Source organism: Schistocerca gregaria, chromosome 1 (genome assembly GCF_023897955.1).
Source record: "Schistocerca gregaria isolate iqSchGreg1 chromosome 1, iqSchGreg1.2, whole genome shotgun sequence".
In the NCBI taxonomy this organism is placed as follows: domain Eukaryota; kingdom Metazoa; phylum Arthropoda; class Insecta; order Orthoptera; family Acrididae; genus Schistocerca; species Schistocerca gregaria.
In genome coordinates, this window is record NC_064920.1 from 588,737,896 (window position 1) to 588,764,001 (window position 26,106).

Sequence of the window (26,106 nt, forward strand, 5' to 3'; positions counted from 1 at the left end):
TGGAAGTTTCTTTCTATATATTAAAGAGATTTTAACTTACTGTTAAACATCTGTGATTTTTTTAGAACCGATTATATTTAATATCACAAATTATTGTATGAACATTATATTTGACACTTAGTTTCCTTCACTTATAAAGGTTTTACACAATGTTTTGGAGAGGATTGCGATTTTTATTCATATATGCCAATTACATACAGTTTTGCTTTTTTGGGGATGGGGGGGGGGGGGGGGGGTCGTAACATTTTCTTCGGTTCTGCCTTTTCCTGATTATTGCATTTTTTTAAAACTGGATCACACGAAAATGTAAAATAATGGGGTTTCACTTTTTTCATGTTTCAGCCTCTGTCTACACCGTCTGCTGAGTACGGACAATGTCAACAAGCACAATTTCAAATGTCAGCAGATGGAAATGGGAAGAGTTGCTTCCGGTACAGATGGACGCCACCTACACCTTTGATTTTTTTCTTGGCTTGTTTCTCCATTTTATATTGACTTTTCTTCAAAAGATTTAACTCTGGTTGGGGGTATCAAGTTGTGTATCTGCAAGAGAGGACGAGTGAACTGTTCTGTGGTCTTCACCCCGTGCCTCCATCAAATGCAGGCTGATGTCAGGTTGGAAAGGAAGTGTTAATCAACCAGGTGTGCTCCTTATTTAGTATATTCACACAAGAGGTGTTTAAAGATAGGATTACACAGGGCATGGATCAGGTAGAGGGAGAGGGACACATGCACTAAAGTTGGGTAACCTTCTCCACATGGCCTGCATTATTGCAAAATTTTGAAAGAATGGATGTTAAACCAAGAAGTGACAAGGACGTAGTCAAAATTTTGTCTCGGGGGAGAGGAGGGTGTCCATTTTGTTAAAGAGGATCCTAAAAAGGCTCTTTTTTTATTTCATGCTGAAAGCACATATTTATTTATTTATGTTACGTACATGATCTGCTTTCAGGAGGTCTTCAAACAAAGAGTATTTGGCCTATAAAATTAAGCAAGAATTTTGTTTCTTAAAAATGGACAATGTCCAATTAAAATATAACTTTACTTTATTGATAAAAAAATTAAAATTCGAAAATAATGTTGCCTCGCTGGTAACAAAACACAGCTCAGTCTTCTAATATAAGGTACACTATTACAGAGCAGAAGAATCATAACAGTGTATTTAATAACTTGTAAAATTAAATAGGTTCAAAATTCTTTTGGCAGTAGCTATATTTCTCCTACCACAATCTGGTATTTAGATTTTACTTATCTGTAACCCAGTCATAATTTCTTCAGTACATCAAAGCATCCCAAGTTCCTCAAATTCCTTAAATAATCAAAATTTTTCTTTTAAATTATTATTTCAACAATCAATTTGAAACTAAAGCAACAAATTTATTTATAAAACAAAACGGAATACACTAACAGTATTAGGTACAGTTTTGGGACCATAACACTGATTCACACATTAATTTCAACTAGACTTCTAACATATATGAACTGACATAGTACCAAATGATGATCGCTAGTGCCTTCCAAAGTAAATATGGCTTTTAGTGCCAGGAATCCCCAAAGAGAAGTTCGACTAACCTTTGAAGCTGTTATTTTCATTTCAGCAGATAGGCTGCATCCTTAAGGGAATTGAAATGTGTTAGGGGGGGGTCACTTCATCTCCAAAATCCATAGATTGCTAGTTCAGTGCTTCACGGCGCAGAGCTACACCGTTTGGTGGAAAATTTGGGAAACCTGATGGTATGTTGAAACTTCCTGGCAGATTAAAACTGTGTGCCCAACCGAGACTCGAACTCGGGACCTTTGCCTTTCGCGGGCAAGTGCTCTACAATCTGAGCTACCGAAGCACGACTCATGCCCGGTCCTCACAGCTTCATTTCTGCCAGTATCTCGTCTCCTACCTTCCAAACTTTACAGAAGCTCTCCTGCGAACCTTGCAGAACTAGCACTCCTGAGAGAAAGGATACTGCGGAGACATGGCTTAGCCACAGCCTGGGGAATGTTTCCAGAATGAGTTTTTCACTCTGCAGCGGAGTGTGCGCTGATATGAAACTTCCTGGCAGATTAAAACTGTGTGCTTCGGTAGCTCAGATGGTAGAGCACTTGCCCGCGAAAGGCAAAGGTCCCGAGTTCGAGTCTCGGTCGGGCACACAGTTTTAATCTGCCAGGAAGTTTCATATCAGCGCACACTCTGCTCCATAGTGAAAATCTCATTCTGATGGTATGTTGTTTCCAAATAAAACAAAATGCATCACTAAAAATGATGGAACTCTGATATTGCATGTTTTTCTTTTAATTGTACATGTTTTGTCATCTGATAGTGCATGAATGCATGCATATTTTAAGATTTAATTGCACAAGGAATTTATAGTTTAAGTTATTATAGTATTACAAGAATGAAAATATGTTTTCGAAGAAAGAGGGAGGGGGATGCAGGGCACAGCTGGCTCAGACAAATTCAAGTATCCCACAGAAAAAATCTTTTAGAAACGTAGGAAATAAAGAAAGTGCTGTGTCATCAGACACCCCTTCCACTCTTCAGAAACTGCTCCTCATCATACTATAACAGAATCAGTTTCTCATAATTGAGTACCCCCCTGGTGACCGAATTGGGCATAATTGAGTACCCCCCCCCCCCCCCCCCCCCCCTGGTGACCGAATTGGACAATATTTTGCCAATAATAATAGAATTTTTGAGGAACTTTATAAAAGAAATGTAACCATCCCCATTTTGGTGATATTTTTGATGATCAATGCAATTTCTGGGTAACACGGGAAATCCAAGAGTATTTTTATACATGGATTTTAATTTAATGTTGTTTTTAATTATGTTTACTGCTCTGCTGCATTATGAAATACTGTAATTTTGCAACCGCATAGTTCTATCCGTCTCCAAATAAAGAATCCAATGCTAACATTAAACTGCTATAGATTGGTAATTAGACCACTACAGTGGTGCATACCTATTCTGAGTTGCCATAATGTTAATGGATGAATCAAAATTGGTTTTGTTCTTCTTCCTCATCACAAACTCATCCGTAATTATAAATTATCAGACCAGCACACTGCACAAAAAAAAATAAACAGTGGCATTTGCATTATCAAATGAAAGTACGAAATGAACTGATTAACAAAACAACTGCACTCTAAGTAAGGCCAATAAAGTGCAATAGTTGATCTTAGCTATAACAAAAATAGTTGATAACAGACAGTGGTATTGATATGCCGATAGTTTGAATGTATTGATGATATTGCTGACTACCTGAAAATCAAAATATAAGGAGTGATCAAAAAGTTTCTGTTTGAGAAGTTACTGTAACAAAAACAAAACAATAATGTTCCTACTGTCTTCAAAGTAACTGAAACTGTCTGAGATAAAATACTTGAAAGTCCATTAGTTCACACAACTTGATAAAGTTTGAGAATTTCATAACAAAACATTTCATTTTAATGGATCTATATCTACACCTATATCTACATGGATACTCTGCAAATCACACTTAAATCCATGGCAGACCGTTCATTGAGCCACCTTTAAAATAATTCTCTATTATTAAACTCTTGAACAGCACATGGAAAAAACGAACACCTATATCTTTCTGTGAGAGTTCAGATTTCCATTACTTTACTATGATGATCGTTTCTCCCTATGTAGTTCGATGTCAACAAAATATTTTCAAGTTCTGAGGAGAAAGTTGGTGACTGAAATTTTATGAGAATATTCCGCCACAGCGAAAAACGCCTTTGTTTAAATATTGTCATTGTGTATCAAGTCCGTGACACTCTCTCCCCTATTTCACAATGATACAAAGGGTGCTGCTGTTCATTGAACTTTCTCGATGTCCTCCATTACTCCTATATGGTATGGATCCCAGACCGCACAGCAGTGCTCAAAAAGAGGACAGATAAGCGCAGTGTGGGCAATCCCATTGGTAGATCTGTTACATTTTCTAAGTGTTCTGCCAATAAAATACAGTCTTCGGTTTGCCTTCCGCACAACATTTTCTGAGCATTCTTTCCAATTTAAATTGTCGAGATTTGACTGATTTCTCATGTAACCGAAGTTTAATCGATTCCTTTTAGCACTCACGCAGATGACTCACACTTTTCATTATGTAGGGTCAATTGCCACTTTTTGCACCAAACAGACATCTTTTCTAAATTATTTTGCAAATTGTATTGATCATCTGATGATTTTATTAGTCGATAAACAACAGCACCATCTGCAAACAACCTAAGGCGGCTGCTCAGATTATCTCCTAAGTCGTTTATATAGACATGGAACAGCAGAGGGCCTATCACACTACCTTGGGGACTGCCATAAATTACTTCTGTTTTAATCGATGACTTTCGATCAATTACTAGGAACTGTGACACCTCTGATACGAAATCACAAAGCCAGTCACATAACTGAGATGATATTCCATAAACATACAATTTCATAACAAGCCACTTGTGTAGCACAGCATTAAAAGCCTTTTGGAAATCTAGAAATACGGAATCAATTTGAAATCCCTTGTCAATAGCACTCAACAGTTTGTGAGAGTAAAGAGCTAGATGTGTTTCACACGAACAATGTTTTCTAAATCTGTGTTGACTGTGTGTCAATAGACAGTTCTCTTCAAGATAAGTCATAATGTTCGAACACAATACATGTTCCAAAATCGTACTACATACCGACGTTAATGATATGAGCCTGTAATTTAGTGGATTACTCCTATTACCTTTCTTGAATATTGGTGTGACCTGTGCCACTTTCCAGTCTTTGGGTACGGATCTTTCGTCAAGCGAACGATTCTATATGATTAAGTATGGAGCTAATGCATCAACATGCTGTGAAAGGAACCTAACTGGTATACAATCGGGACCAGAAGACTTGCTTTTATAAAGAGATTTAAGTTGCTTCACTACTCCGAGAATATTTACTTCTACATTACTCACATTGGCAGCAATTCTTGCTTCGAATTCTGAAATATACACTTTGTCTTCTTTCGTGAAGGAATTTTGAAAGGCTGTATTTAGTAACTCTGCTTTGGCAGCATTGTTGTTGATAGTATTTCAATTGTTGTCATACAGAGAAGACATTGCCTGTGTCCTGACACTAGCATACTTCACATATGATCAGAATCTCTTTGAATTTTCTGGCAGGTTTCAAGATAAAGTTTTACTGTGGAAACTATTGTAAGCATCTAGCATTGATGCTCACACTAAATCATTAGCTTCTGTACAAGATTGCCAATCTTGGAGATTTTGCATTCGTTTGAATTTGACATGCTTTCTTGTGGTTTCTGAAACTATTTTCTGATCAGTTTTGCACACCAAGGGGGATCAGCTCCATCAATTGTTACTTTATTTGATATATCTCTCAATTGCTGTCAATACTATTTCTTCGAATTTAAGCTTCATCTGGTGTACACTTACATTGTTAATTTGGGAGTAGAGGAATTGTCTCAGAGGAAGACATCAGGTGAATTTTTAACTGATTTTTTGAATAGGTATATTTTTTATTTGTTCTTGGAGGATTTGGGGGTTACAATTTTCAACTTGCTATGAAAACTCTGTGTTCACTAATCCCTATATCCATTTTGATGCTTGTTATTGATGATGATGATGAGTCCCATACTCCGTTTACCGAGCGTAGGGGAGCGACGCGGGAGACCCGCGCCGCCATACTAGGCAAGGTCCTAGTGGAGGTGGTTTGCCATTGCCTTCCTCCGACCGTAATGGGGATGATTGATGATGATGATGAAGACGACACAAACACCCAGTCATCACGAGGCAGGTGAAAAATCCCTGACCCCGCCGGGAATCGAACCCGAGACCCCGTGCTCGGGAAGCGAGAACGCTACCGCGAGACCACGAGCTGCGGACGCTTGTTATTAGCTCAGGATTAATTGTTGCTGAGAGGTCAACCATGTTTTCGCAACCATTTACTACTCACATGGGTTCGTGAGCTAACTGCCCGAAATAATTTTCAGAGAATGTGATTAGCACAATTTCTGATGATGTTTTATGCGTACCTCTGGATTTAAACATGTATTTTTGCCAACATACCAAGGGTAAATTAAAGTCACCACCAACAATAACTGAGTTGGGTACGTATTTGAAATTAAACTCAACTTTTCTTTGAACCTTTTAGCAATTGTATCATCTGAGCTAGGAGGTCTGAAAAAGCATCCATTTATTATTTTGTTCCAGTTGCCAAGAATAACCACCACCCATACTAACTCGCAGAAACTATCTGTTTCATTTTGCTACAAGATAAACTACTTCTAACAGCAACAAATATGCCACTGCCATCTGTGTTTAGCCTATCCTTTCAGAACACCATTAGGTTCTTCGCAAAAACTTCAGCTGAACTTATCTTTGGCTTTAGCCAGCTTCCAGTGTCTGTAATGATTTGAGCATCAGTGCTTTCTATTAGTGCTTGGAACTCTGGTACTCTCCCAACACAGCCATGACAATTTACAAGTGTTATACCAATGGTTCCTACACCAATGTTCTTCCTATGTTCGAACTGCACCCTTTTAGACTGAAGCCCTTTTTGTATTTCCCTGAGAGCCTCTAACCTAAAAAACTGCTCACTCTACGCCACACAGCTCCAGCTCCCTGTGTAGCTGCCTCCTGCATATAGTGGACTCGTGAACCATTCAGCGGAACCCAAAACCCTGCCACCCTATGGCGTAAGTCGAGGAATATGCTGCCTACATGGTCGCAGAACTGTCTGAGCCTTGAAACTTCCTGGCAGATTAAAACTGTGTGCCCGACCGAGACTCGAACTTGGGACCTTTGCCTTTCGCGGGCAAGTGCTCTACCATCTGAGCTACCAAAGCACGACTCACGCCCGGTACTCACAGCTTTACTTCTGCCAGTATCCGTCTCCTACCTTCCAAACTTTACAGAAGCTCTCCGCTGCAGAGTGAAAATCTCATTCTGGAAACGTCCCCCAGGCTGTGGCTAAGCCATGTCTCCGCAATATCCTTTCTTTCAGGAGTGCTAGTTCTGCAAGGTTCGCAGGAGAGCTTCTGTAAAGTTTGGAAGGTAGGAGACGGATACTGGCAGAAGTGAGGCTGTGAGTACTGGGCGTGAGTCGTGCTTCGGTAGCTCAGATGGTAGAGCACTTGCCCGCGAAAGGCAAAGGTCCCGAGTTCGAGTCTCGGTCGGGCACACAGTTTTAATCTGCCAGGAAGTTTCATATCAGCGCACACTCCGCTGCAGAGTGAAAATCTCATTCTGTCTGAGCCTTGATTCAGACCCTCCACTCAGTTTTGCAGCAAAGGTCTGCAATCGGTACTGTCAACTATGCTGCAAATGGTGAACTCTGTTTTAATCTTGCAAGCAAGATTGGCAGCCTTTATCACTTCTGTTAGCCACTTGAAACCACAGAGAATCTCTTCCGGTCCAAAGTGACACAAAGCACTGGTACCGATGTGAGCTACCATCAGCAGTTGACTGTATCCTGTGCTCTTCATGGCATCCCGAAGGACTCTTTCCATGTCTAGAATGACTCCATCTGGCATGCAAACAGAGTGCACATTGACTTTCTTCCTCTCCTTGGCAGCCATGTCCCTAACGGGCCCCATAACTTGTTTAACACTGAAGCTCCCAACTACTAATAATCCCACCTTCTGCAATTGCCCAGATCTTGCAGACTGCGAGGTTCCCTCTGAAACAGAACAAGCAATTGCATTTGGCTGAGGGGCAGTGTCAGCTACAGACAGCACTTGACACCTGTTTATCAGACTAACTGGGTAGGCCTTACATGTGGCTCCCTGGGAAGCCTTTCCCTGCCTGCTGTGCCCTGAGGCGACCTCCAATTCGACCATGGGTGAGTGGTTAACCTCAGTGTAGGCAGTAACTGGTCTGGTCACTGGTGCGAGCTGATCAGCAGATTCAGATGCTCTGAACGTCCATTGGATCTGCATGGCCAGCCCACAACAGTGATGCCCATCCACTGCAGCTTCAAACTGTATAACCGAAGCCATCACAGCCTGGATCTGAGAGCGAAGTGTCACCAATTCAGCTCGCATCCACACAAAGCCATCACAGTCCCTATCCATACTAAAGATTGTGGAAAACTACACTACACAGACAAACAAGTTCAATCGACACACACTACGGAACTCTACTGTAGACACAAAGGAAAACTCATGAACTGTGTCTAATAAATTAGATTAACAAGCAGAGATTCAAAAGGTGAACTATCAAAGCACACAGGTGAGATACAATAATTTGCTGATTAGGAGCTCGAATATGTCACAAAATTGGTTTACTTTCCGACATAAATGAAAACCTGAGAACTCAGTCTATTAAATATTAAATTAACATGCAGAAACTTAAGAAACTAAAGCACACAGAGGAAAACTATGCAATTTGCTCCTGGTTAGGGACACAATCTTTTACTTCTCTGTTGCTGCTTGTGTTATGACCGGCTGCTAGTATATATGAAAAATATTGAATACTTTCTTCCTAGCATGTTTCCCAGCGTTAATAAAAATATATTTCATTTTACTAATAACAGTCTTTTGGAAAACAATTTGGAAGTTCTTTAAAGTAGTCTATTTACATTATTTGTAATTACTGTTCCTGTTAATTACAATAATTATGTTTCACACGGACAGGATAATACTTTGCAATTACATAGTAACTCGAATTTTAATTTAATTCTGTTTTTTAGTTTCAAATAACATCGAGTTTAACATATATGTCATAAACAATTATCGTAACCATATTTTTGAGATTCTAAGTAAAAAATACAGTTTCGAACATTCCTACCAATAACGATATCTACTTGAGGCATAACGAAAACTTCATACAGGTTTATTTCATCATAACAGTTCCGGAGTTGTAGTATTAGTTATGTTCCGGAAGTGTAGTATTAGTCATTCTCCCCACATCTGGCCTTTGCTTTGGATTGATGTTGGCATGTTATTATCTTTTCAATTAATTAGTGTGAGTGAGAATCTGATGATAACAAACTTTATAGAAAAGGAAAGGCCATAGCTGTTATGTTTCATGTTTGAAGGCCGTACAGCCCTGAATTGGGACACCACTAAGGCCAAATCACCATAACCATAGAGGCGTTCATCCCACTAACGTACCAGGTTGAATATACCCATTTGGTAAAACACAGTATCCTGCTGCGAGAAGAAGTCTAACTGCCCGCTGCATGTTCTCATCTAAAGCGAATCATCAACCCTTCAAGGCCTTTTCTTAGGAACTGAAGATATGATAATCATAGGGGAAGAGACCATGACTGTAGACTAGGTGCTCGAGTGTCTACTATCTGATTTGGCGTAAATTCTGCAATACAGCATTTGCAAAGTGGGTGCATATGTTATCATGAAGTAGCAACACCTCTTTCACATCATTCCACAAAGATGCTTTTTGACAGACAAGCTGCCCCCATACACCACCTTCATTCACCGATGGATATCTACCAGTATTTGTTCTTTGGCAGCCAGGAAAAGAGTAAGAGCACAATGTCTTGTTTGAACGCATTCGGTAATAACGACGCCTCAGTTTATATTTCCAAACAGCCTCAGAAAGAAGTGAATACCACACTAATCACTTGCCCCAAGTTGGTTCTCATATACCCACATCGAGTCAAGCAACGTTGCATACACAGAGCAACAACTACCTCGTGCAGTACCTTTTTGATCACCCCTTGTATCTTTCAATTTCACTACATGGGTACTAAACGATAATTAAATCAAGACCTCAAGCTGTCAACAAGCATTGATATACATCAACGGGGACAGTTGAAAAGGTGTGCCCAGACCATGACTCGAATCCAGGATCTCCTGCTTACATGGCAGACACACTATCCATCTGAGCCACCGAGAGCCAGAGGATAGTGCGACTACAGGGATTATCCCCTGCACGCTCCCTGTGAGACCCACATTCCCAACTTAAGGTCCATACACTTCATTCGTAGTGCCCCTGCCAATTACACTCATTACTTGCGGCAGACAATCTTACCAAGTCCCGTAAGAGTTCGGGCAATGCATGTGCATCCATCAGAAGAAGAAGGTAAATGGCCGGTTGGCCTTAACTATATTATGATGAAATCTGTTCTTTCGGACATCTCCGAAAGAACCGATACCATCTTCATACATGGTAACTAGGTCGTATGTAATTTCTTTCAGATGACAGGGAAGGTCCAGACCCCCTGGACGCCCCCTTTGGCTGCGTTCTTGGAAGTGAGAACCAAATGTGACTTAGCCAAGAGAAGTAAGGAAAAGTAATTATGGAAAAAGCAGAGTAGGCAACCGAATTCATTGCCATAAAGAAAGTCAGACTGTCAAAAATGAAATTGCCCTACAGATAAAGTCATAGAAAAGGTACAGTCAGATAGCAGAATTGTAGCATACACTAGACTAACTGGATGCCGATACCCACCATGTACTCAAAAATAGTTATGACCCTGGGGATTATATTTCAAATTCTGTTTCAGTCAATAGCAGCAATTAACGTAAGGATTCCACTTTTGGCAATACACACTCTTTCAGTAATCAAAAGATAGCATGACAACAAATGTTACAAACATAAGAACAAAATTGTCGAAATACTAGTCAATGGGGCATTGGCAACCAAATGAAAAGTTGCACTTGTGTCAACTTTAAAATAAAATGTGGAAACTAGTAAGGAAAAGTATTAATTTATGAAACACTGAAACTGGGATGACTAAACCAGTTACATAATGGCTGGACAAAGCATAACACATTGGACGTGTGGCTTTTGGTGCCAGTCCACCTCCAAGTGGATGTTAAGAAGACTATTTAAGAAAGAAAACAAAAAAGAAAAGAAAAGAAAAAGCATCTCAGAGACTCCTAAGGTGCAATCCTCAAGATGATATTCACAAAAATTTCTTCCTCCTCTTTTGTTTCTGTAAGCCAATTTCAAATGTCCGAGACCCACAAAATGAGAACTGAACATTCTTCTCCCGCCTGGTGTATTTTTGAAGTGAATATGAATAATGAAATGGAAATAACATGAACAAAAAACCTATCATATTGTACGCCCACCCCAACCCCCAAATTCAAAGAAAAGAAGCCTACCTTCACAAGAACTTCACCTGGCTGAGCTATCCCATAACCCAAAATGTCTCCCCCTCCATATCTTCTCTAATTACCCTCCGCTCCCTCCCTCCCTCCTCTTCTCAGTTTACCCTCTCTCCATCAGAAAATCTTTCTCTGCATCAACAGTTTTCCCTTTACGTCTAAATTGTGACCCTATTCTAATATGTAATGCACAGTTTCCTTTCATCCACTTTTATCAACCAAGGCCACAATTTCATAGAAATCAAAACCTGCAGTGCTCTTCATACTCAACAGGCAACAACAAATAAGTACTACAGCAGAGAAACCTCTACAGCCCACATTCTGTTTTCAAATAGGGTCAATCATATCTCCATTAACATTTCTGATTCACTTCCCAAACATCAGCCATGTTTCTTACATAGTTCTACTGCTTCCACAAACCTGTTCTTAATAAATTATGAAATAACAATGAGACCATATTTGTAGGTGAACACAAGGCTATTACTTCTGACATTTTGCAGACACAAAAATTAAAATAGTGCACGCACTCTGGACAGTGACTTCCCATAAGTGACTAATTTCCTACACTGGAACGGTGCAAAAATTATATTTAACACTCACAGCATAACAAGCTGGCAAGATCAGGACAAATGTGACACCATCAATTATTTGACACCTGAGGAGTGTTTTTTCAAAACCCAATGAATATAAAAAAAGGAAATTTTCTGGGAACACATTTTTCAAATATCATATTGAAATACTAATTATGTAAATGATATAATTTATCATTCGCACATCTTTTGTGGGCCTGATTCTGACTGTGTGAGTTTCCCAGTCTCTTTAAATATCAATAGACACAAAGATGGAAATTAAAGGTTTTATTTATTAATACACACATTCAAATTGATTTTTCCATTTCTTTTTTACCTTTAACGTTAATTACAAAGGAAGCTACTTCACTGTTCATTTTGCATAGAAATGCAATAATGTACTACAACATTACACTTTAGTATCACTCTTACCTATGAACGTTTCTTAGACAGAAAGCTATAATAGCAACAAATGTTATTGCAACTCAACGCTAAATACTGGTTACAACAATATTAAACTGAAAATCTATTGATCACTTTCAACAGTGTCTTTATAAAAACTCTTTTTTTCTCCTCCTGGTAAGTAAGTACCAGGCTGTGTACATGGACAAGGGGGGGAAAAATCCCGGATTTCACAGTTAAAAAATACAATTTTTCCCAAGTGAAAACACACTTCTTCCATGTTATGTACCTGCGTATTTTCCCTCACAACTGTAAAACATTTTCATCCTTTGAATGGTTAATGCTTTATACACCGCCATAGAACTTCTGGGCCCTTGGGGGGGGGGGGGGGGGGGGGGGGGAGGAGGAGGAGGGGGGGGGGGGGGGGAGTTTTTGGAAAGAACTTTGATGTGGAGAAACATTTTCGCTGCATATATTTGTATTGTGGAAGTATAAATTCAAATTTTACCAAACATATTGTATTAACTTTTGAAGCATTAAAATCTAAATTGTGATACCCTTTTGTAAGTCAATAGTAGCTCATGTCAGCCGATGACAGCAGACATTCAGAGCTTAGGAGACCTGATGTAGTCAGCCAATAGTAACATCAATTAAGTAGCGCAAACACACAAATAGGAAAAGTTAATACTTTAAATTAATATACATAGTGTAGCTACAAGAAAAGCTAATCTTTCACATATAATATTGGTCTTGAAAATTAATGAGCTACAAGAGAAACTAAGCTTTCACATGTAATATTGGTCTTTAAGATTAATGAGCTACACGAGAAGCTAAGCTTTCATATGTAATATTGGTCTTTTGTGTACACACTGTACTTTAAGATACATCACACGAATGTGTCAGTAAAATTTAAAATAATGACATAAACGTCTGGTCTTTTGGACTCTAAATTCTTCTAATTGGTTGGTCCTTAAAGTTATAAGTTTAAACGAAAGTCAAGTGCTCTCGATTTAAGAAATTCATCACACCTTCTCATATATAACATTGTTCATGTTGCATAAAAGGAAATTTACTTTGAAAGTAAACACTTTTCCAACCACCATTCAGAATATTTCCCAAGAACTGTTAGAAATAGGTTTGTTCCAGCATTGCCAGAGAGCACCAAAAGCATAGATTACTACATGTGCACAGCTATGATGATGTAGGAAGCCAGTATGTTCATATGTATAGAGCATCAAGAGATCTTACATTATGCCATAAAAGAAACAGGACACCAGATGATATTCCAAGGGCATCAGAATTTCACAAACCATACTAAAATGAGTAATTCGGCTTGAAATGGACATTCGTATGTCCAGATTCACGATGAAGTAGGTAGGCTCCAACCTGATAGTAAGCTTTTCAGTGTGGTTTTCAGGATGTACCAGTACTGTACTAGATCATGTTTGGGTTCTTTATTATGGCATAATGCCACACAAGCCAAAAGATGAAAATGTGCACTGTAAATTCAGTGAACAACTGGAACGAGCCAATACAGCGGAATGCAGCACTTCATTTCACATTAATTGACTATTTCAGTGGAAAACATTAATAAAAGTCCAAATTTCTGCCAGGTGATTACTACTAAACAGCCAAAAAACTGGAAATAAAATCAGGAAACAAAATAATATTTTAGCCCTCCATAATTGTGTGGAAGAGGAAACAACAAAATCACTAAACATAAGCACAGGTCACATAGAGGCTATCCCTTTCCCACTACAGCCCAGAGTGCTCTGTACATGCACGAATCTGGCAGCTTGGGCATGCCACATAATTTTTTTCGGTTAGCATCTGGCTGCTTGCTGCTACTGCTGATATAGCTAACAGCCCTATCTCAAGTAGCTAGAAGCGGGAGAAAGTACTGCTCGTACTCGACTCCACTGTGCATACGCCCGCTGACAGCTGCTAAAACTAACCCAATGTAAAAAGTTCTGAAGTCATGCTCATTGGTAGCAGTTTGTTGTTACAAAGTATTGCATAATCTTTGTCCTAAGGCCTTTTAAACATTTCCCTGTTGGCAGACACTGGTGTGTGCAGAGTGTTCTGTTGTTGCAAATGGTGCATCTCCTTTGAAACTAAAGTTTATTTTGGTTTTTTCTCTCTTTCTTGTGTTATCGCTGCAGTATTATTCTGCAGAAGTGGGATACAGTAATATTCTTTGTTAAGGTATCAGTTCTTACCAGTCAAAATTAAAAATTTAACTGAAAACCAAAACAATGAGAATTTCCCAGAATGCCAAAAAATTCCCATGTGTTTCCCAATTTTCACCCAGATGAAAAAATTCTTGGGTTTTTCCTGCATTTCCTGGGATGTATACACCCTGTGCCTTGTAAGTTTTAAGATATAATTTTTCTTTTACTTGCTAATCACGTTTTTGTTTTCCAAAGTAACTGCTTTCCTCACTTTCTGTTTGCAGTTTCTGGATTTTCATATTTCAACCTCTACAGGACTTCCATTATAACTGCGTGACTGACAACACCACCTTTTTAGACTTTTCATAAGTCATCACTCAATAAGCAGTTATTCTGAAGCATCTCAGACCATAGAGCTATTAGTGCACTGGACCTGAGATCCTTTGCTTCCTAATCATTATTTAGTATCTTAACAATGCTGTGTTGGTCCAGCACTTAATAGTATGCAGTTAGAGAATGAATATGTTCTATTTCCAGACGTCTTTATCGACTGTACCAAACACTCTGCCAAGAATACAGCAGTGATCACGAAAAGAGGAAGAACACACCAGCTTACTAAATTTTCTGCTTTCGACCATGAAGGCCATTAGTGTACACATCGTTAATGTACTTACATTTTGATGAGCGCAACTCAGAAAACAAAGGAATTTCACTTTGGCAATTTTCTGACTGGGCACCTCGCCGTTTTTGAGAAAATCCAACTGAGCAAAGGCTACTTGGCTGAACCCTTTTAGTCCTTCTGTTTCAAGTCAAGTATAAAAAACAATCCTTTCCCTTGTCTCAGCTCGAGAATGACTCATAATGCAAATTGTATAGGCAAGAATGTCTTGAATAGAATATTTCAACCATGGCGTGCTTTGGTATTGGCTGATTCTGTTGTAAAGTACATCAACTCACACTTCAAGCACATTAGGATTTTCCTCTTTCATTATCATACATAACTTCTTTGCACAACGTGTGGACAATCTATGATTTGCTATTGATTCTTTTCCTCCAAACTTTGTTCTGTTTGAGAGTCTATGTTTGGGATGTTGCAGTACATCCAGGTACTGCCTGGCCAGCTTTTTTCTTATGCTGTACTGTATTGAAACAGCATTCTTCCTTGTTGCTTCTTTCTTTATGTTCCTTCTCCTGACAAAGCTGGCTTGAGCTGAGCAATGATCAGGAGTTAATTTCTATTGTTGGTTCTGGCAGTGTGTGCTTTCCTACAGTTAACATTCTTTTCTTTATTGCAGAAAACTCTCATATTATCACTGACAGTGGCATCCTACACCGTCGTTCTTCATACAGGTCTCTCAGAAGTAAAGCCCATTTACTTTTATCGACTTTTGCTTTAACTGGTTACGAGTAAATATTGAGATTAGCAAAAACTCTTAGTTTTCAGATCTCTATAACAACAGAAAATGTCGGCTTTTGACAAAATTGTTTCAATAAGTCAAGTACTACAGATAAAACTTCACTCTAATATTCTTTACACGTGTACAATGGCAGCAATAATAATAATAATAAACTATTAGGAAAATAATGAAAGAAGTATGTACATGATTATACACACTGATTTACTTCAACAATGTGGTGGATCACCACTGTACAAGTAAATGTGGGCCTTTTGTTTGGAAATACTTGATTTGTTACTAAACAATAAAAATAAGAATGAAGTTTTCTTTTCACTGAAAAAACTAAAAAATAGAATTTGTTCCAATCAGTAACATTAAAAGCGGATATATTACTCACCAACTATTAATTTATTTAGTGTAGCATCCAGCTCCTTGAGAAGTGCTTCACTTTGGACAGGGTAACAATTCCGTGTTTCGTAGTGTTCTGGTTTTTCAGATGACCCCAGAAAAAGAGTTGGAGGTATCTGGTACAGCTTTACGACTGCTGACGTCATCTTCTCCTCCCTTATCCTGTTATTTGGATTTGTTTCTGCCTCTGTCAATTTTTTATGCACATCTTGAATCTGTAGGCTCTTCCAGTAGTCTCGATGGGCATATATCACATTCAGAATTGATTCTGTAATACTGAAAATGAAATTTAAATGATTTTGGAGTTGTTTCTTATTCCACAATAAAAATGTAGGGGACATATCTGTAAATTATAAACTAAACCATCCTCCTGGACCAAGACTAACAAAATACAATGCCTCTTCAAAATAGAGGCAATTTCACTGATCATTATAATCGTGAAAAGTAAGTTTTCTGTTTTGTCATCTTCCTGAAGAGGGCAGCAGTATTTTCAGTAGTTACAGGGGCAATAGTCTCGATGATTGACTGATCTGGCCATGCAACACTAACCAAAATGGCCTTGCTGTGCTGGTACTTTGAACGGCTGAAAACAAGGGGAAACTACAGCCGTAATTTTTCCCGAGTGCATGGAGCTTTACTGTATGGTTAAATGATGATGGCGTCCTCTTGGGTAAAATATTCCGGAGGTAAAATAGTCCCCCATTCCGATCTCAGGGCGGGGACTACTCAAGAGGACGCCGTTATCAGGAGAAAGAAAACGGCGTTCTATGGATCGGAGCATGGAATGTCAGACACCCTAATTGGGCAGGTAGGTTAGAAAATTTAAAAAGGGAAATGGATAGGTTGAAGTTAGATATAGTGGGAATTAGTGAAGTTCGGTGGCAGGAGGAACAAGACTTTTGGTCAGGTGAATACAGGGTAATAAATAAAAAAGCAAATAGGAGTAGTGCAGGAGTAGCTTTAATAATGAATAAAAAAATAGGAGTGAGGGTAAGCTACTACCAACAGCATAGTGAACGCATTATTGTGGCCAAGATAGACACGAAGCCCACGCCTACTACAATAGTACAAATTTATATGCCAACTAGCTCTGCAGATGATGAAGAAATTGGTGAAATGTATGATGAGATAAAAGAAATTATTCAGGTAGTGAAGGGAGACAAAAATTTAATAGTCATGGGTGACTGGAATTCGAGAGTAGGAAAAGGGAGAGAAGGAAACATAATGGGTGAATATGGATTGGGGGAGAGAAATGAAAGAGGAAGCCGTCTGGTAGAATTTTGCACAGAGCATAACTTAATTATAGGTAACACTTGGTTCAAGAATCATAAAAGAAGGTTGTATACATGGAAGAATCCTGGAGATACTAGAAGGTATCAGATAGATTATATAACGGTAAGACAGAGATTTAGGAACCAGGTTTTAAATTGTAAGACATTTCCAGGGGCAGATGTAAACTCTGACCACAATCTATTAGTTATGAACTGTAGATTAAAACTGAAGAAACTGCAAAAAGGTGGGAATTTAAGGAGATGGGACCTGGATAAACTGACTAAACCAGAGGTTGTACAGAGTGTCAGGGAGAGCATAAGGGAACAATTTGCAGGAATGGGGGAAAGAAATACAGTAGAAGAAGAATGGGTAGCTCTGAGGGATGAAGTAGTGAAGGCAGCAGATGATCAATTAGGTAAAAAGACGAGGGCTAGTAGAAATCCTTGGGTAACAAGGAATATTGAATTTAATTGATGAAAGGAGAAAATATAAAAATGCAGTAAATGAAGCAGGCAAAAGGGAATACAAACGTCCCAAAAATGAGATCGACAGGAAGTGCAAAATGGCTAAGCAGAGATGGCTACAGGACAAATTTAAGGATGTAAAAGCTTATCTCACTAGGGGTAAGATAGATACTGCCTACAGGAAAATTAAAGAGACCTTTAGAAAAAAGAGAACCACTTGTATGAATATCAAGAGCACAGATAGAAACCCAGTTCTAAGCAAAGAAGGGAAAGCAGAAAGGTGGAAGAAGTATGTAGAGGGTTTATACAAGGGCGATGTACTTGAGGACAATATTAAGGAAATGGAAGAGGATGTACATGAAGGTGAAATGTGAGATAGGATACTGCTTGAAGAGTTTGACAGAGCACTGAAAGACCCGAGTCGAAACAAGGGAGTAGACAATATTCCATTGGAACTACTGACGGCCTTGGGAAAACCAGTCCTCACAAAACTCTACCATCTGGTGAGCAAGATGTATGAGAAAGGCGAAATACCCTCAGACTTCAAGAAGAATATAATAATTACAATCGCAAAGAAAGCAGGTGTTGACAGATGTGAAAACTATCGAACTATCAGTTTAATAAGTCACAGCTGCAAAATACTAATGCGTATTCTCTACAGACGAATGGAAAAACTGGTAGAAGCTGACCTCGGCGAAGATCAGTTTGGATTCAGCAGAAATGTTGAAACACGTGAGGCAATACTGACCCGACGACTTATCTTAGAAAATAGGTTAAGGAAAGGCAAACCTACGTTTCTAGCATTTGTAGGCTTAGAGAAAGCTTTTGACAATGTTGACTGGAATACTCACTTTCAAATTCTAAAGGTGGCACGGGTAAAATACAGGGAGCGAAAAGCTATTTACAATTTGTACAGAAACCAGATGGCAGTTATAACAGTCGAGGGGCATGGAAGGGAAGCAGTGGTTGGAAAGGGAGTGAGACAGGGTTGTAACCTCTCCCCGATGTTATTCAATCTCTACATTGAGCAAGCAGTAAAGGAAACAAACGAAAAATTGAGAGTAGATAATAAAGTCCAGGGAGAAGAAATAAAAACTTTGAGGTTCGCTGATGACATTGTAATTCTGTCACAGACAGCAAAGGACTTGGAAGAGCAGTTGAATGGAACGGACAGTGTCTTGAAAGTGGGATATAAGATGAACATCAACAAAAGCAAAAGAAGGATAATGGAATGTAGTCGAATTAAGTCAGGTGATGCTGAAGGAATTAGATTAAGAAATGAGACACTTAAAGTAGTAAAGGAGTTTTGCTATTTGGGGAGCAAAATAACTGATGATGGTCGAAGTAGAGAGGATATAAAATGTAGACTGGCAATGGCAAGGAAAGCGTTTCTGAAGAAGATAAATTTGTTAACATCAAGTATAGATTTAAGTGTCAGGAAGTCATTTCTGAAAGTATATGTATGGAGTGTAGCCATGTATGGAAGTGAAACATGGACGATAAATAGTTTGGACAAGAAGAGAATGGAAGCTTTCGAAACGTGGCGCTACAGAGGAATGCTGAAGATCAGATGTGTAGATCACATAACTAATGAGGAAGTATTGAATCGGATTGGGGAGAAGAGACGTTTGTGGCACAACTTGACCAGAAGAAGGGATCGGTTGGTAGGACATGTTCTGAGGCATCAAGGGATCACCAATTTAGTATTGGAGGGCAGCGTGGAGGGTAATAATCGTAGAGGGAGACCTAGAGATGAATACACTAAGCAGATTCAGAAGGATGTATTCTGCAGTAGGTACTGGGAGATGAAGAAGCTTGCACAGGATAGAGTAGCATGGAGAGCTGCAGCAAACCAGTCTCAGGACTGAAGACAACAACAACAACAACAACAACAACAACAACAACAACAACAACATCTGCTGTGTCCATTTTGCAATTTACTCTACCAATGGCTTAAGACATATGAATACAAAAATGTTTCTTTTATGAAAATTTTTCAGAAGTATCACTTCTTCACGGCAGAAGTAATAAACAGAAATGTGTGCTTTTTGACATTTCAACATAAGAGTCATTGAAACAGATTGCAATAATTTCATATCATCTCTTCTTACCCAAGTACAACGGTTACAACCAGACAGAAAGCACTGGTTGTTGACAGGTAACAGGCTGTTTCTTTAACAAGTTTCAAAAGAGTCATTCCATGTCCAACTGCGAAACTGCCAAATTTTTTAACATTTTCCTGCTTGCCAATCACAAGTGAAATTTTATGTGAACATTCACACACATCCCCAATGAACACTGGTAAAGTTTGAAGTCACTGAAGCACTACTGTACAAGATATCGTCACTTGTTTGACCCCATGCATGACTTTGTGCAGAGCGCACATGAATTTCTGGCGACTTTGAGCTGCTATATCTTGGACAAAATTTTGTTGAATGATATGAAATTTGGCCATCTTGCACAATTTCACTACATTCTCTAAATAATAATAACTAAAAGAATTCTGTGAGCTTATATTCATCCAGAAAACTTTAGGCAAAGTTAAAGAAAAAATTGGTGCCTGAAAAAATTTTAATGTTGGCTTCTTGTATCTCAGGGAGTAACAATATGACGAACTTGAAACTTCTTGTATACTAACATAGCAACACAGTGTTCTCAAATATAAGGAGAGTTCAAAAGAAACGAAGCGTAGTCTGGAACACGCAAAACAGTGACAGGAGGGTAATATTGTGGCGTGTGTAACAAGGTGTGGTTCCGACCAGAGCGTGAAAGTTCACAGCCCATTGCTAGAGGGCATGCGTGTATGACGTGACTATACAGAGCTAGCAGCAGTATGCATCAATCATCCAACGGTGCCAGTCTAATTGCAAACAGTGACATGGAGGTGCCAACAGAAGAGCAAAGAGGTGGTGTTCGTTTTGTGACAGCACAAGGAGTAGCATGTACAGATATTCATAGACAAATGTCACAAGTGTATGGCGAACATTGCATGTCCCTTGCAAGGATCAAGGCACGACACAAGCACTTCAGGGAAGGATGAGTGTTGTTAGCCGATGATGCACAGTGTGGAGCACCACGCTTCATTACCGATGACATCGTCCAGCTGGTGGATGCTCTCATTACCCAGGATTGCCGAGTGACAATGAAAGCCGTAGTCGTCTTGATCGGATTGAGCGTCAGAAGTGTTCACACGATCATAAAGGAACGACTACACATCCACAAAGCGTGTGCCCAATGGGTGCCCCGCAGTCTTCAACCACACTAAGAAGCATGTCGAATGGCCCACTGTCTTGCTCATCCACAGCGCTATGCTCGGGAAGTGAATGCTTTCCTGGCAGGAGTGGTAGCTGGAGATGAGCCATGGTGTTATCAGTTCGAACCAGAATCAAAACGACAGAGTCTCCAGTGGAATTATCCAGGGTCACCAGCCTCAAAACAAGCCAAGGCTATCAACACTAGTGCAGAAGAGGTTACGCTGATGTTGTTCTTTGACGAAGAAGGCCCCCTTCCAATTCACTTCCTGCAAACGTTGACCACCCTTCACCAACCGATCAAATCAACACAACCAGGCAATCTCACCCCTGGGGTCATTCTGCTCCACAACAATGCAAAGCCTCATACGGCCAACACAGTCATGGCACTCCTGCAGAAATTCACATAGGATGTTCTCGGCCACCCTATATACAGTCCTCTCTGTGATTATGCCATTTTTGGCTCCCGTAAACGGCTCTGAGGGGCAAACAATTCATCTCGAACGACAATGTCCAGCAGTATGTGCGGAACTGGTTAACATCGCAACCCTGGGAATTTTATGAGACAGCCATTCACCACTTTGTGTCACAGTGGGACAAGTGTCAACAGCCAGGGTCAATACTTCTAACATGCACGTACTGGTTGATGTAATTATGCCTCTGGCTCATTTCTTTTTGAATGCCCCTTATATAAAGTCTCCTTTATGTAACTTTTCCAATACTGAATACATTACATGTAAAACTGAAGCTTTTGTAAAAACATGAAAATAGGATGTTTCTGAGAAAAACTTAATTCTATAAACTCTCCCAACTGAGCTTGTTAGTAAGACAACAGTTTTAACCATAAAAAAGTATTTCATTATCCAATACGGTCTAGCAATGCTAGATAATTTGAATGAAAGTCGGAGGGTGAAAATTGTGCAAAAGAGAGAGAGAGAGAGAGAGAGAGAGAGAGGAAGAAGAAGAAGGAGAGAGAGAGAGAGAGAGAGAGAAGTTTAACTTTGATTTCTTATACATCGTAGAGCAAACATGTACTGACTTGAAATTTAACAAGCAATAGGTTGGCAGTTCAAGGATGTGGGATACAAGATTTCATTTGCTTACTATTTCACAATCATTTACAAATTTGTTGAAAACATAATGATTTTTATGAAAAGATGAAAGTAGGTAGTACTTGATATTTCTGTTACAAGTATGAATGATATCTCTACAATGTTTAGTTCTTGAGCAATAAATAATTGAAAGTGTTCTTAGACTTTATGTACACCCTGTACAAAAATTTCCATATAATAATAAATTGAAGAAAATAAGTTTTCAAGAACAATGACAAGAAAACTGCAAGAAAATGCAAATAGTAAACAGTTGTAAAACACCCTTGACCTCTTATATAATCCTGAGTCATTACCGAGCATCAAATCTGATACAGGGATTAGTGAACACGGAGTTGTCATAGCGAGATTGAATATCGTAACCCCCAAATCCTCCAAAACTAAATGAAAAATATACCTATTCAAAAAAAGCTAATAAAAATTCACTTGATGCCTTCCTGAGAGACAATCTCCTCTCCTTCCAAATTAATAATATAAGTGTAGACCAAATGTGGCTTGAATTCAAAGAAAGAATATCGGCAGCAATGGCTAAAAAAATCCAATGGCTAAAAAAATACAGGCTGACCTCTGTGGAACAATTAATAACTCTACTCAGATACCTCCGTTCATCTTCTCTGCTCCCTTGGTTTCCGATTCAAAAAGTGTAATGATGGACGGAAATTCTTAATAGAACATACAGACATTGCAGCAGTAAGAGCAAAGTTTTTGCATACAATACACTTCTTGCGTGCTGAAGACACCAGGCCTGCAGCGTAGTAGGATGAAACTTCGGTTTCACAGAACCACACCAATAAGTATATATGGCACGACCCCAAAGGAAATGGAGGTTTGAAAGTGCCTACTCGTAGAGGTGGCCAATTAATCATTGCCCACACTGGTTCATTAACCAAAGGCTTCATACCAGAGGCCAAACTTGTTTATCGTGGTGGGAAAAGTTCTTGCCAATCCTATTACCATTCAGAAATGAGTGGAGAAGTTTTTAAGAGTTGGTTTATTCATCTGTTGTCTGCACTGGAAGAAGGGTTAATTATCATGATGGATAATGCCAGCTACCACTCCTTTCAGATAGAAAAGCTGCCACGTTCAAATTGGCACAAGGCAGATATTATAGAATGGTTAAAGACAAGGAATGTTTCATTTTCAGTCGATGAAATGAAGGCTGAACTCCTGTCTAAGGAAGAAATTGTAGGTGCCAAAAAGACTTACGAATTAGATCAACTAGCAAATGAAATGGGACACCCAGTGGTACCATACCACTGTATCATGGCCAGTATAGTCCAGCTAAATTGATTGGGCCTCCAAGTAAAGCGAGTTGTAGCGAAAAGAAATGTTGTTGTTGTTGTTGTGGTCTTCAGTCCTGAGACTGGTATGATGCAGCTCTCCATACTACTCTATCCTGTGCAAGCTTCTTCATCTCCCAGTACCTAATGCAACCTACATCCTTCTGAATCTGCTTAGTGTATTCATCTCTTGGTCTCACTCTACGATTTTTACCCTCCACGCTGCCCTCCAATGCTAAATTGGTGATCCCTTGATGCCTCAGAACATGTCCTACCAACCGATCCCTTCTTCTGGTCAAGTTGTGCCACAAACTTCTCTTCTCCCCAACCCTATTCAATACTTCCTCATTAGTTATGTGATCTACCCATCTAATCTTCAGCATTCTTCTGTAGCACCACATTTCGAAAGCTTCTATTCTGTTCTTGTCCAAACTATTTATTGTCCATGTTTCACTTCCATACATGGCTTCACTCCATACAAATACTTTCAGAAACGACTTCCTGACACTTAAATTTATACTCGATGTTAACAAATTTATCTTCTTCAGAAATGCTTTCCTTGCCATTGCCAGTCTACATTTTATATCCTCTCTACTTTGACCATCATCAGTTATTTTGCTCCCCAAATAGCAAAACTCCTTTACTACTTTATGTGTCTCATTTCCTAACCTAATTCCCCCAGCATCACCCGACTTAATTCGACTACATTCCATTATCTTCGTTTTGCTTTTGTTGATGTTCATGTTATATCCTCCTTTCAAGACACTGTCCATTCCATTCAACTGCTCTTCCAAGTCCTTTGCTGTCTGTGACAGAATTACAATGTCATCAGCGAACCTCAAAGTTTTTATTTCTTCTCCATGGATTTTAATACCTACTCCGAATTTTTCTTTTGTTTCCTTTACTGCTTGCTCAATATACAGATTGAATAACACCGGGGAGAGGCTACAACCCTGTCTTACTCCCTTCCAAACCACTGCTTCCCTTTCATGTCCCTCGACTCTTACAACTGCCATCTGGTTTCTGTACAAATTGTAAATAGCCTTTCGCTCCCTGTATTTTACCCCTGCCACCTTTAGAATTTGCTTGCTGATGCTGAGAAGCTAACACACGAATCTCTTGACAATATTACTCAGCAGGACTGGGAGAGGTGTGAAAATCACGCAGAAGCATTGCAAGAAACTGATTTCATGAACCAGGGTTTAAAGAGACACCATAGTGGAAGGTGTGATGATACACCTGGCTGAAACAGGCAACAGTGAATCTGAAGACACAGAGCCAGAAGATCCTTCAGTTTAGGTAAGTAAAAAGCTATGTAAAAAGCTGATTTGATTTAAATGTTTGTCTGTTCATTTCAGTTACAGAGGACATACAGCGAATGTTTTTGCCTTAAAGTTGACGTCTGGTGAATTCATCACAAGTGGTGGCAATTAGTTTATTCGACAGCAACTGTCAATTAAAATAACATTGGCATTTCTGCATTAATTAATAACAGTTTTTCCTAAAAACCTGTACTGAATGTCTTACTGCATTTGGTTTACTTGTACATTTGAAATTAAACTCCTTTTTTTCATAGAAGGATTTATAGCCTGGTTTGTAGTAAGGGTAATGCAGTTCATAAAATGACAAAACATTGTGGTGCTTCTATATCGACTGTATACACAAACAGTGCAGTAATATCACAACACTCCCAGCACCTATTCTGATTCTCCGAGAAGAGCATGGAAATTTATGATATTGGACCACTTTTACAAAAAGAAAGAACATAGAATTGTATTACTTCAGTATGACAGAAGATAGTATTCGATGGCTAGACAAATACAGGGTAATGTCCATGACAAAATTGATTATTTTGGACAGTCACTTCAATGCACTGTCTTCTCCGCCCATTTGGTTTTTAATTCAGAAACTGTAATGATGGACAAAATTTGTAACACAAGAGACACTGCAGTAGTAAGGACGAGGTTTTTGTGTAGCAAGCACGTATTGCGTACTGAGAATAATAGGCTTACAGCAAATTTAAATAAAACTTAGGTTTCACAAAACCTTGTTAGTAAAGCTCAGTGTCAGATAGACTGTCAGTGACAGAGCACCTCGTGTTCCTGCTGCTAAGAAGGTGAGTACACCGTTCGTTTGTTGTATATTTTTACGAGCTTTAAATGAGAGTGACTGCAGTAATGGATAGGAACTGTGATTGCTGTGTACAGATGCGAGCTGAGTTGGCGACCCTTCACTCACAGCTCCAGGTTGTTTTCGCTTCCTTCACACAGCTTCAGGCTACTGCCAAGGGGCATCACTGTGGGGGGGTTGGACACGGGGATGCGAGAGAGATCAAGCACATCCCACGTGGCTCTGTTCGGTCCACTGCTGTGACCTCCCAGGGTACTGCCTGTACTGAGGGTGACCCCTCACCCGTGGTCGAGTGGGAGATCATTCAAAAGTCTGGCAGGCAGCAAAAAAAAAACTTTCTGAGGGGCCGACCGTACGGTGTCCCTGGTTCATTTGATGGAAAGGTTTCGGGCATTATCTGTGACTGACAATATCTCTGAGCCAGATGCAGTCATCCATCCTGTTCCAGAGGAAGCTTCTCAGCCTGCAGGGTCTGGGGGTTCACAGAGGGTGGGTTTGCTAGTAGTTGGAAGCTCCAACATTAGGTGCATAATGGGGCCCCTTAGAGACATGGCTGCCAGGGGGTGGGGGGAGGGGGGGGGCTGTGAAAGAAGCCA

General features: G+C 39.5%; 1 protein-coding gene across 11 annotated transcripts in view; it reads right to left on the bottom strand.

Annotated features, from left to right (window-relative positions):
- LOC126357309 (histone deacetylase 6) overlaps positions 1 to 26,106 on the bottom strand; it is a 318,706-nt gene that overhangs the window by 115,403 nt on the left and 177,197 nt on the right. For all 11 annotated transcript variants that reach the window (XM_050007447.1, XM_050007450.1, XM_050007449.1 and 8 more), the window contains one exon: positions 15,994 to 16,280. In XM_050007447.1, the coding sequence (XP_049863404.1) occupies positions 15,994 to 16,280 (287 nt within the window). The remainder of the gene's footprint in view (positions 1 to 15,993; positions 16,281 to 26,106) is intronic.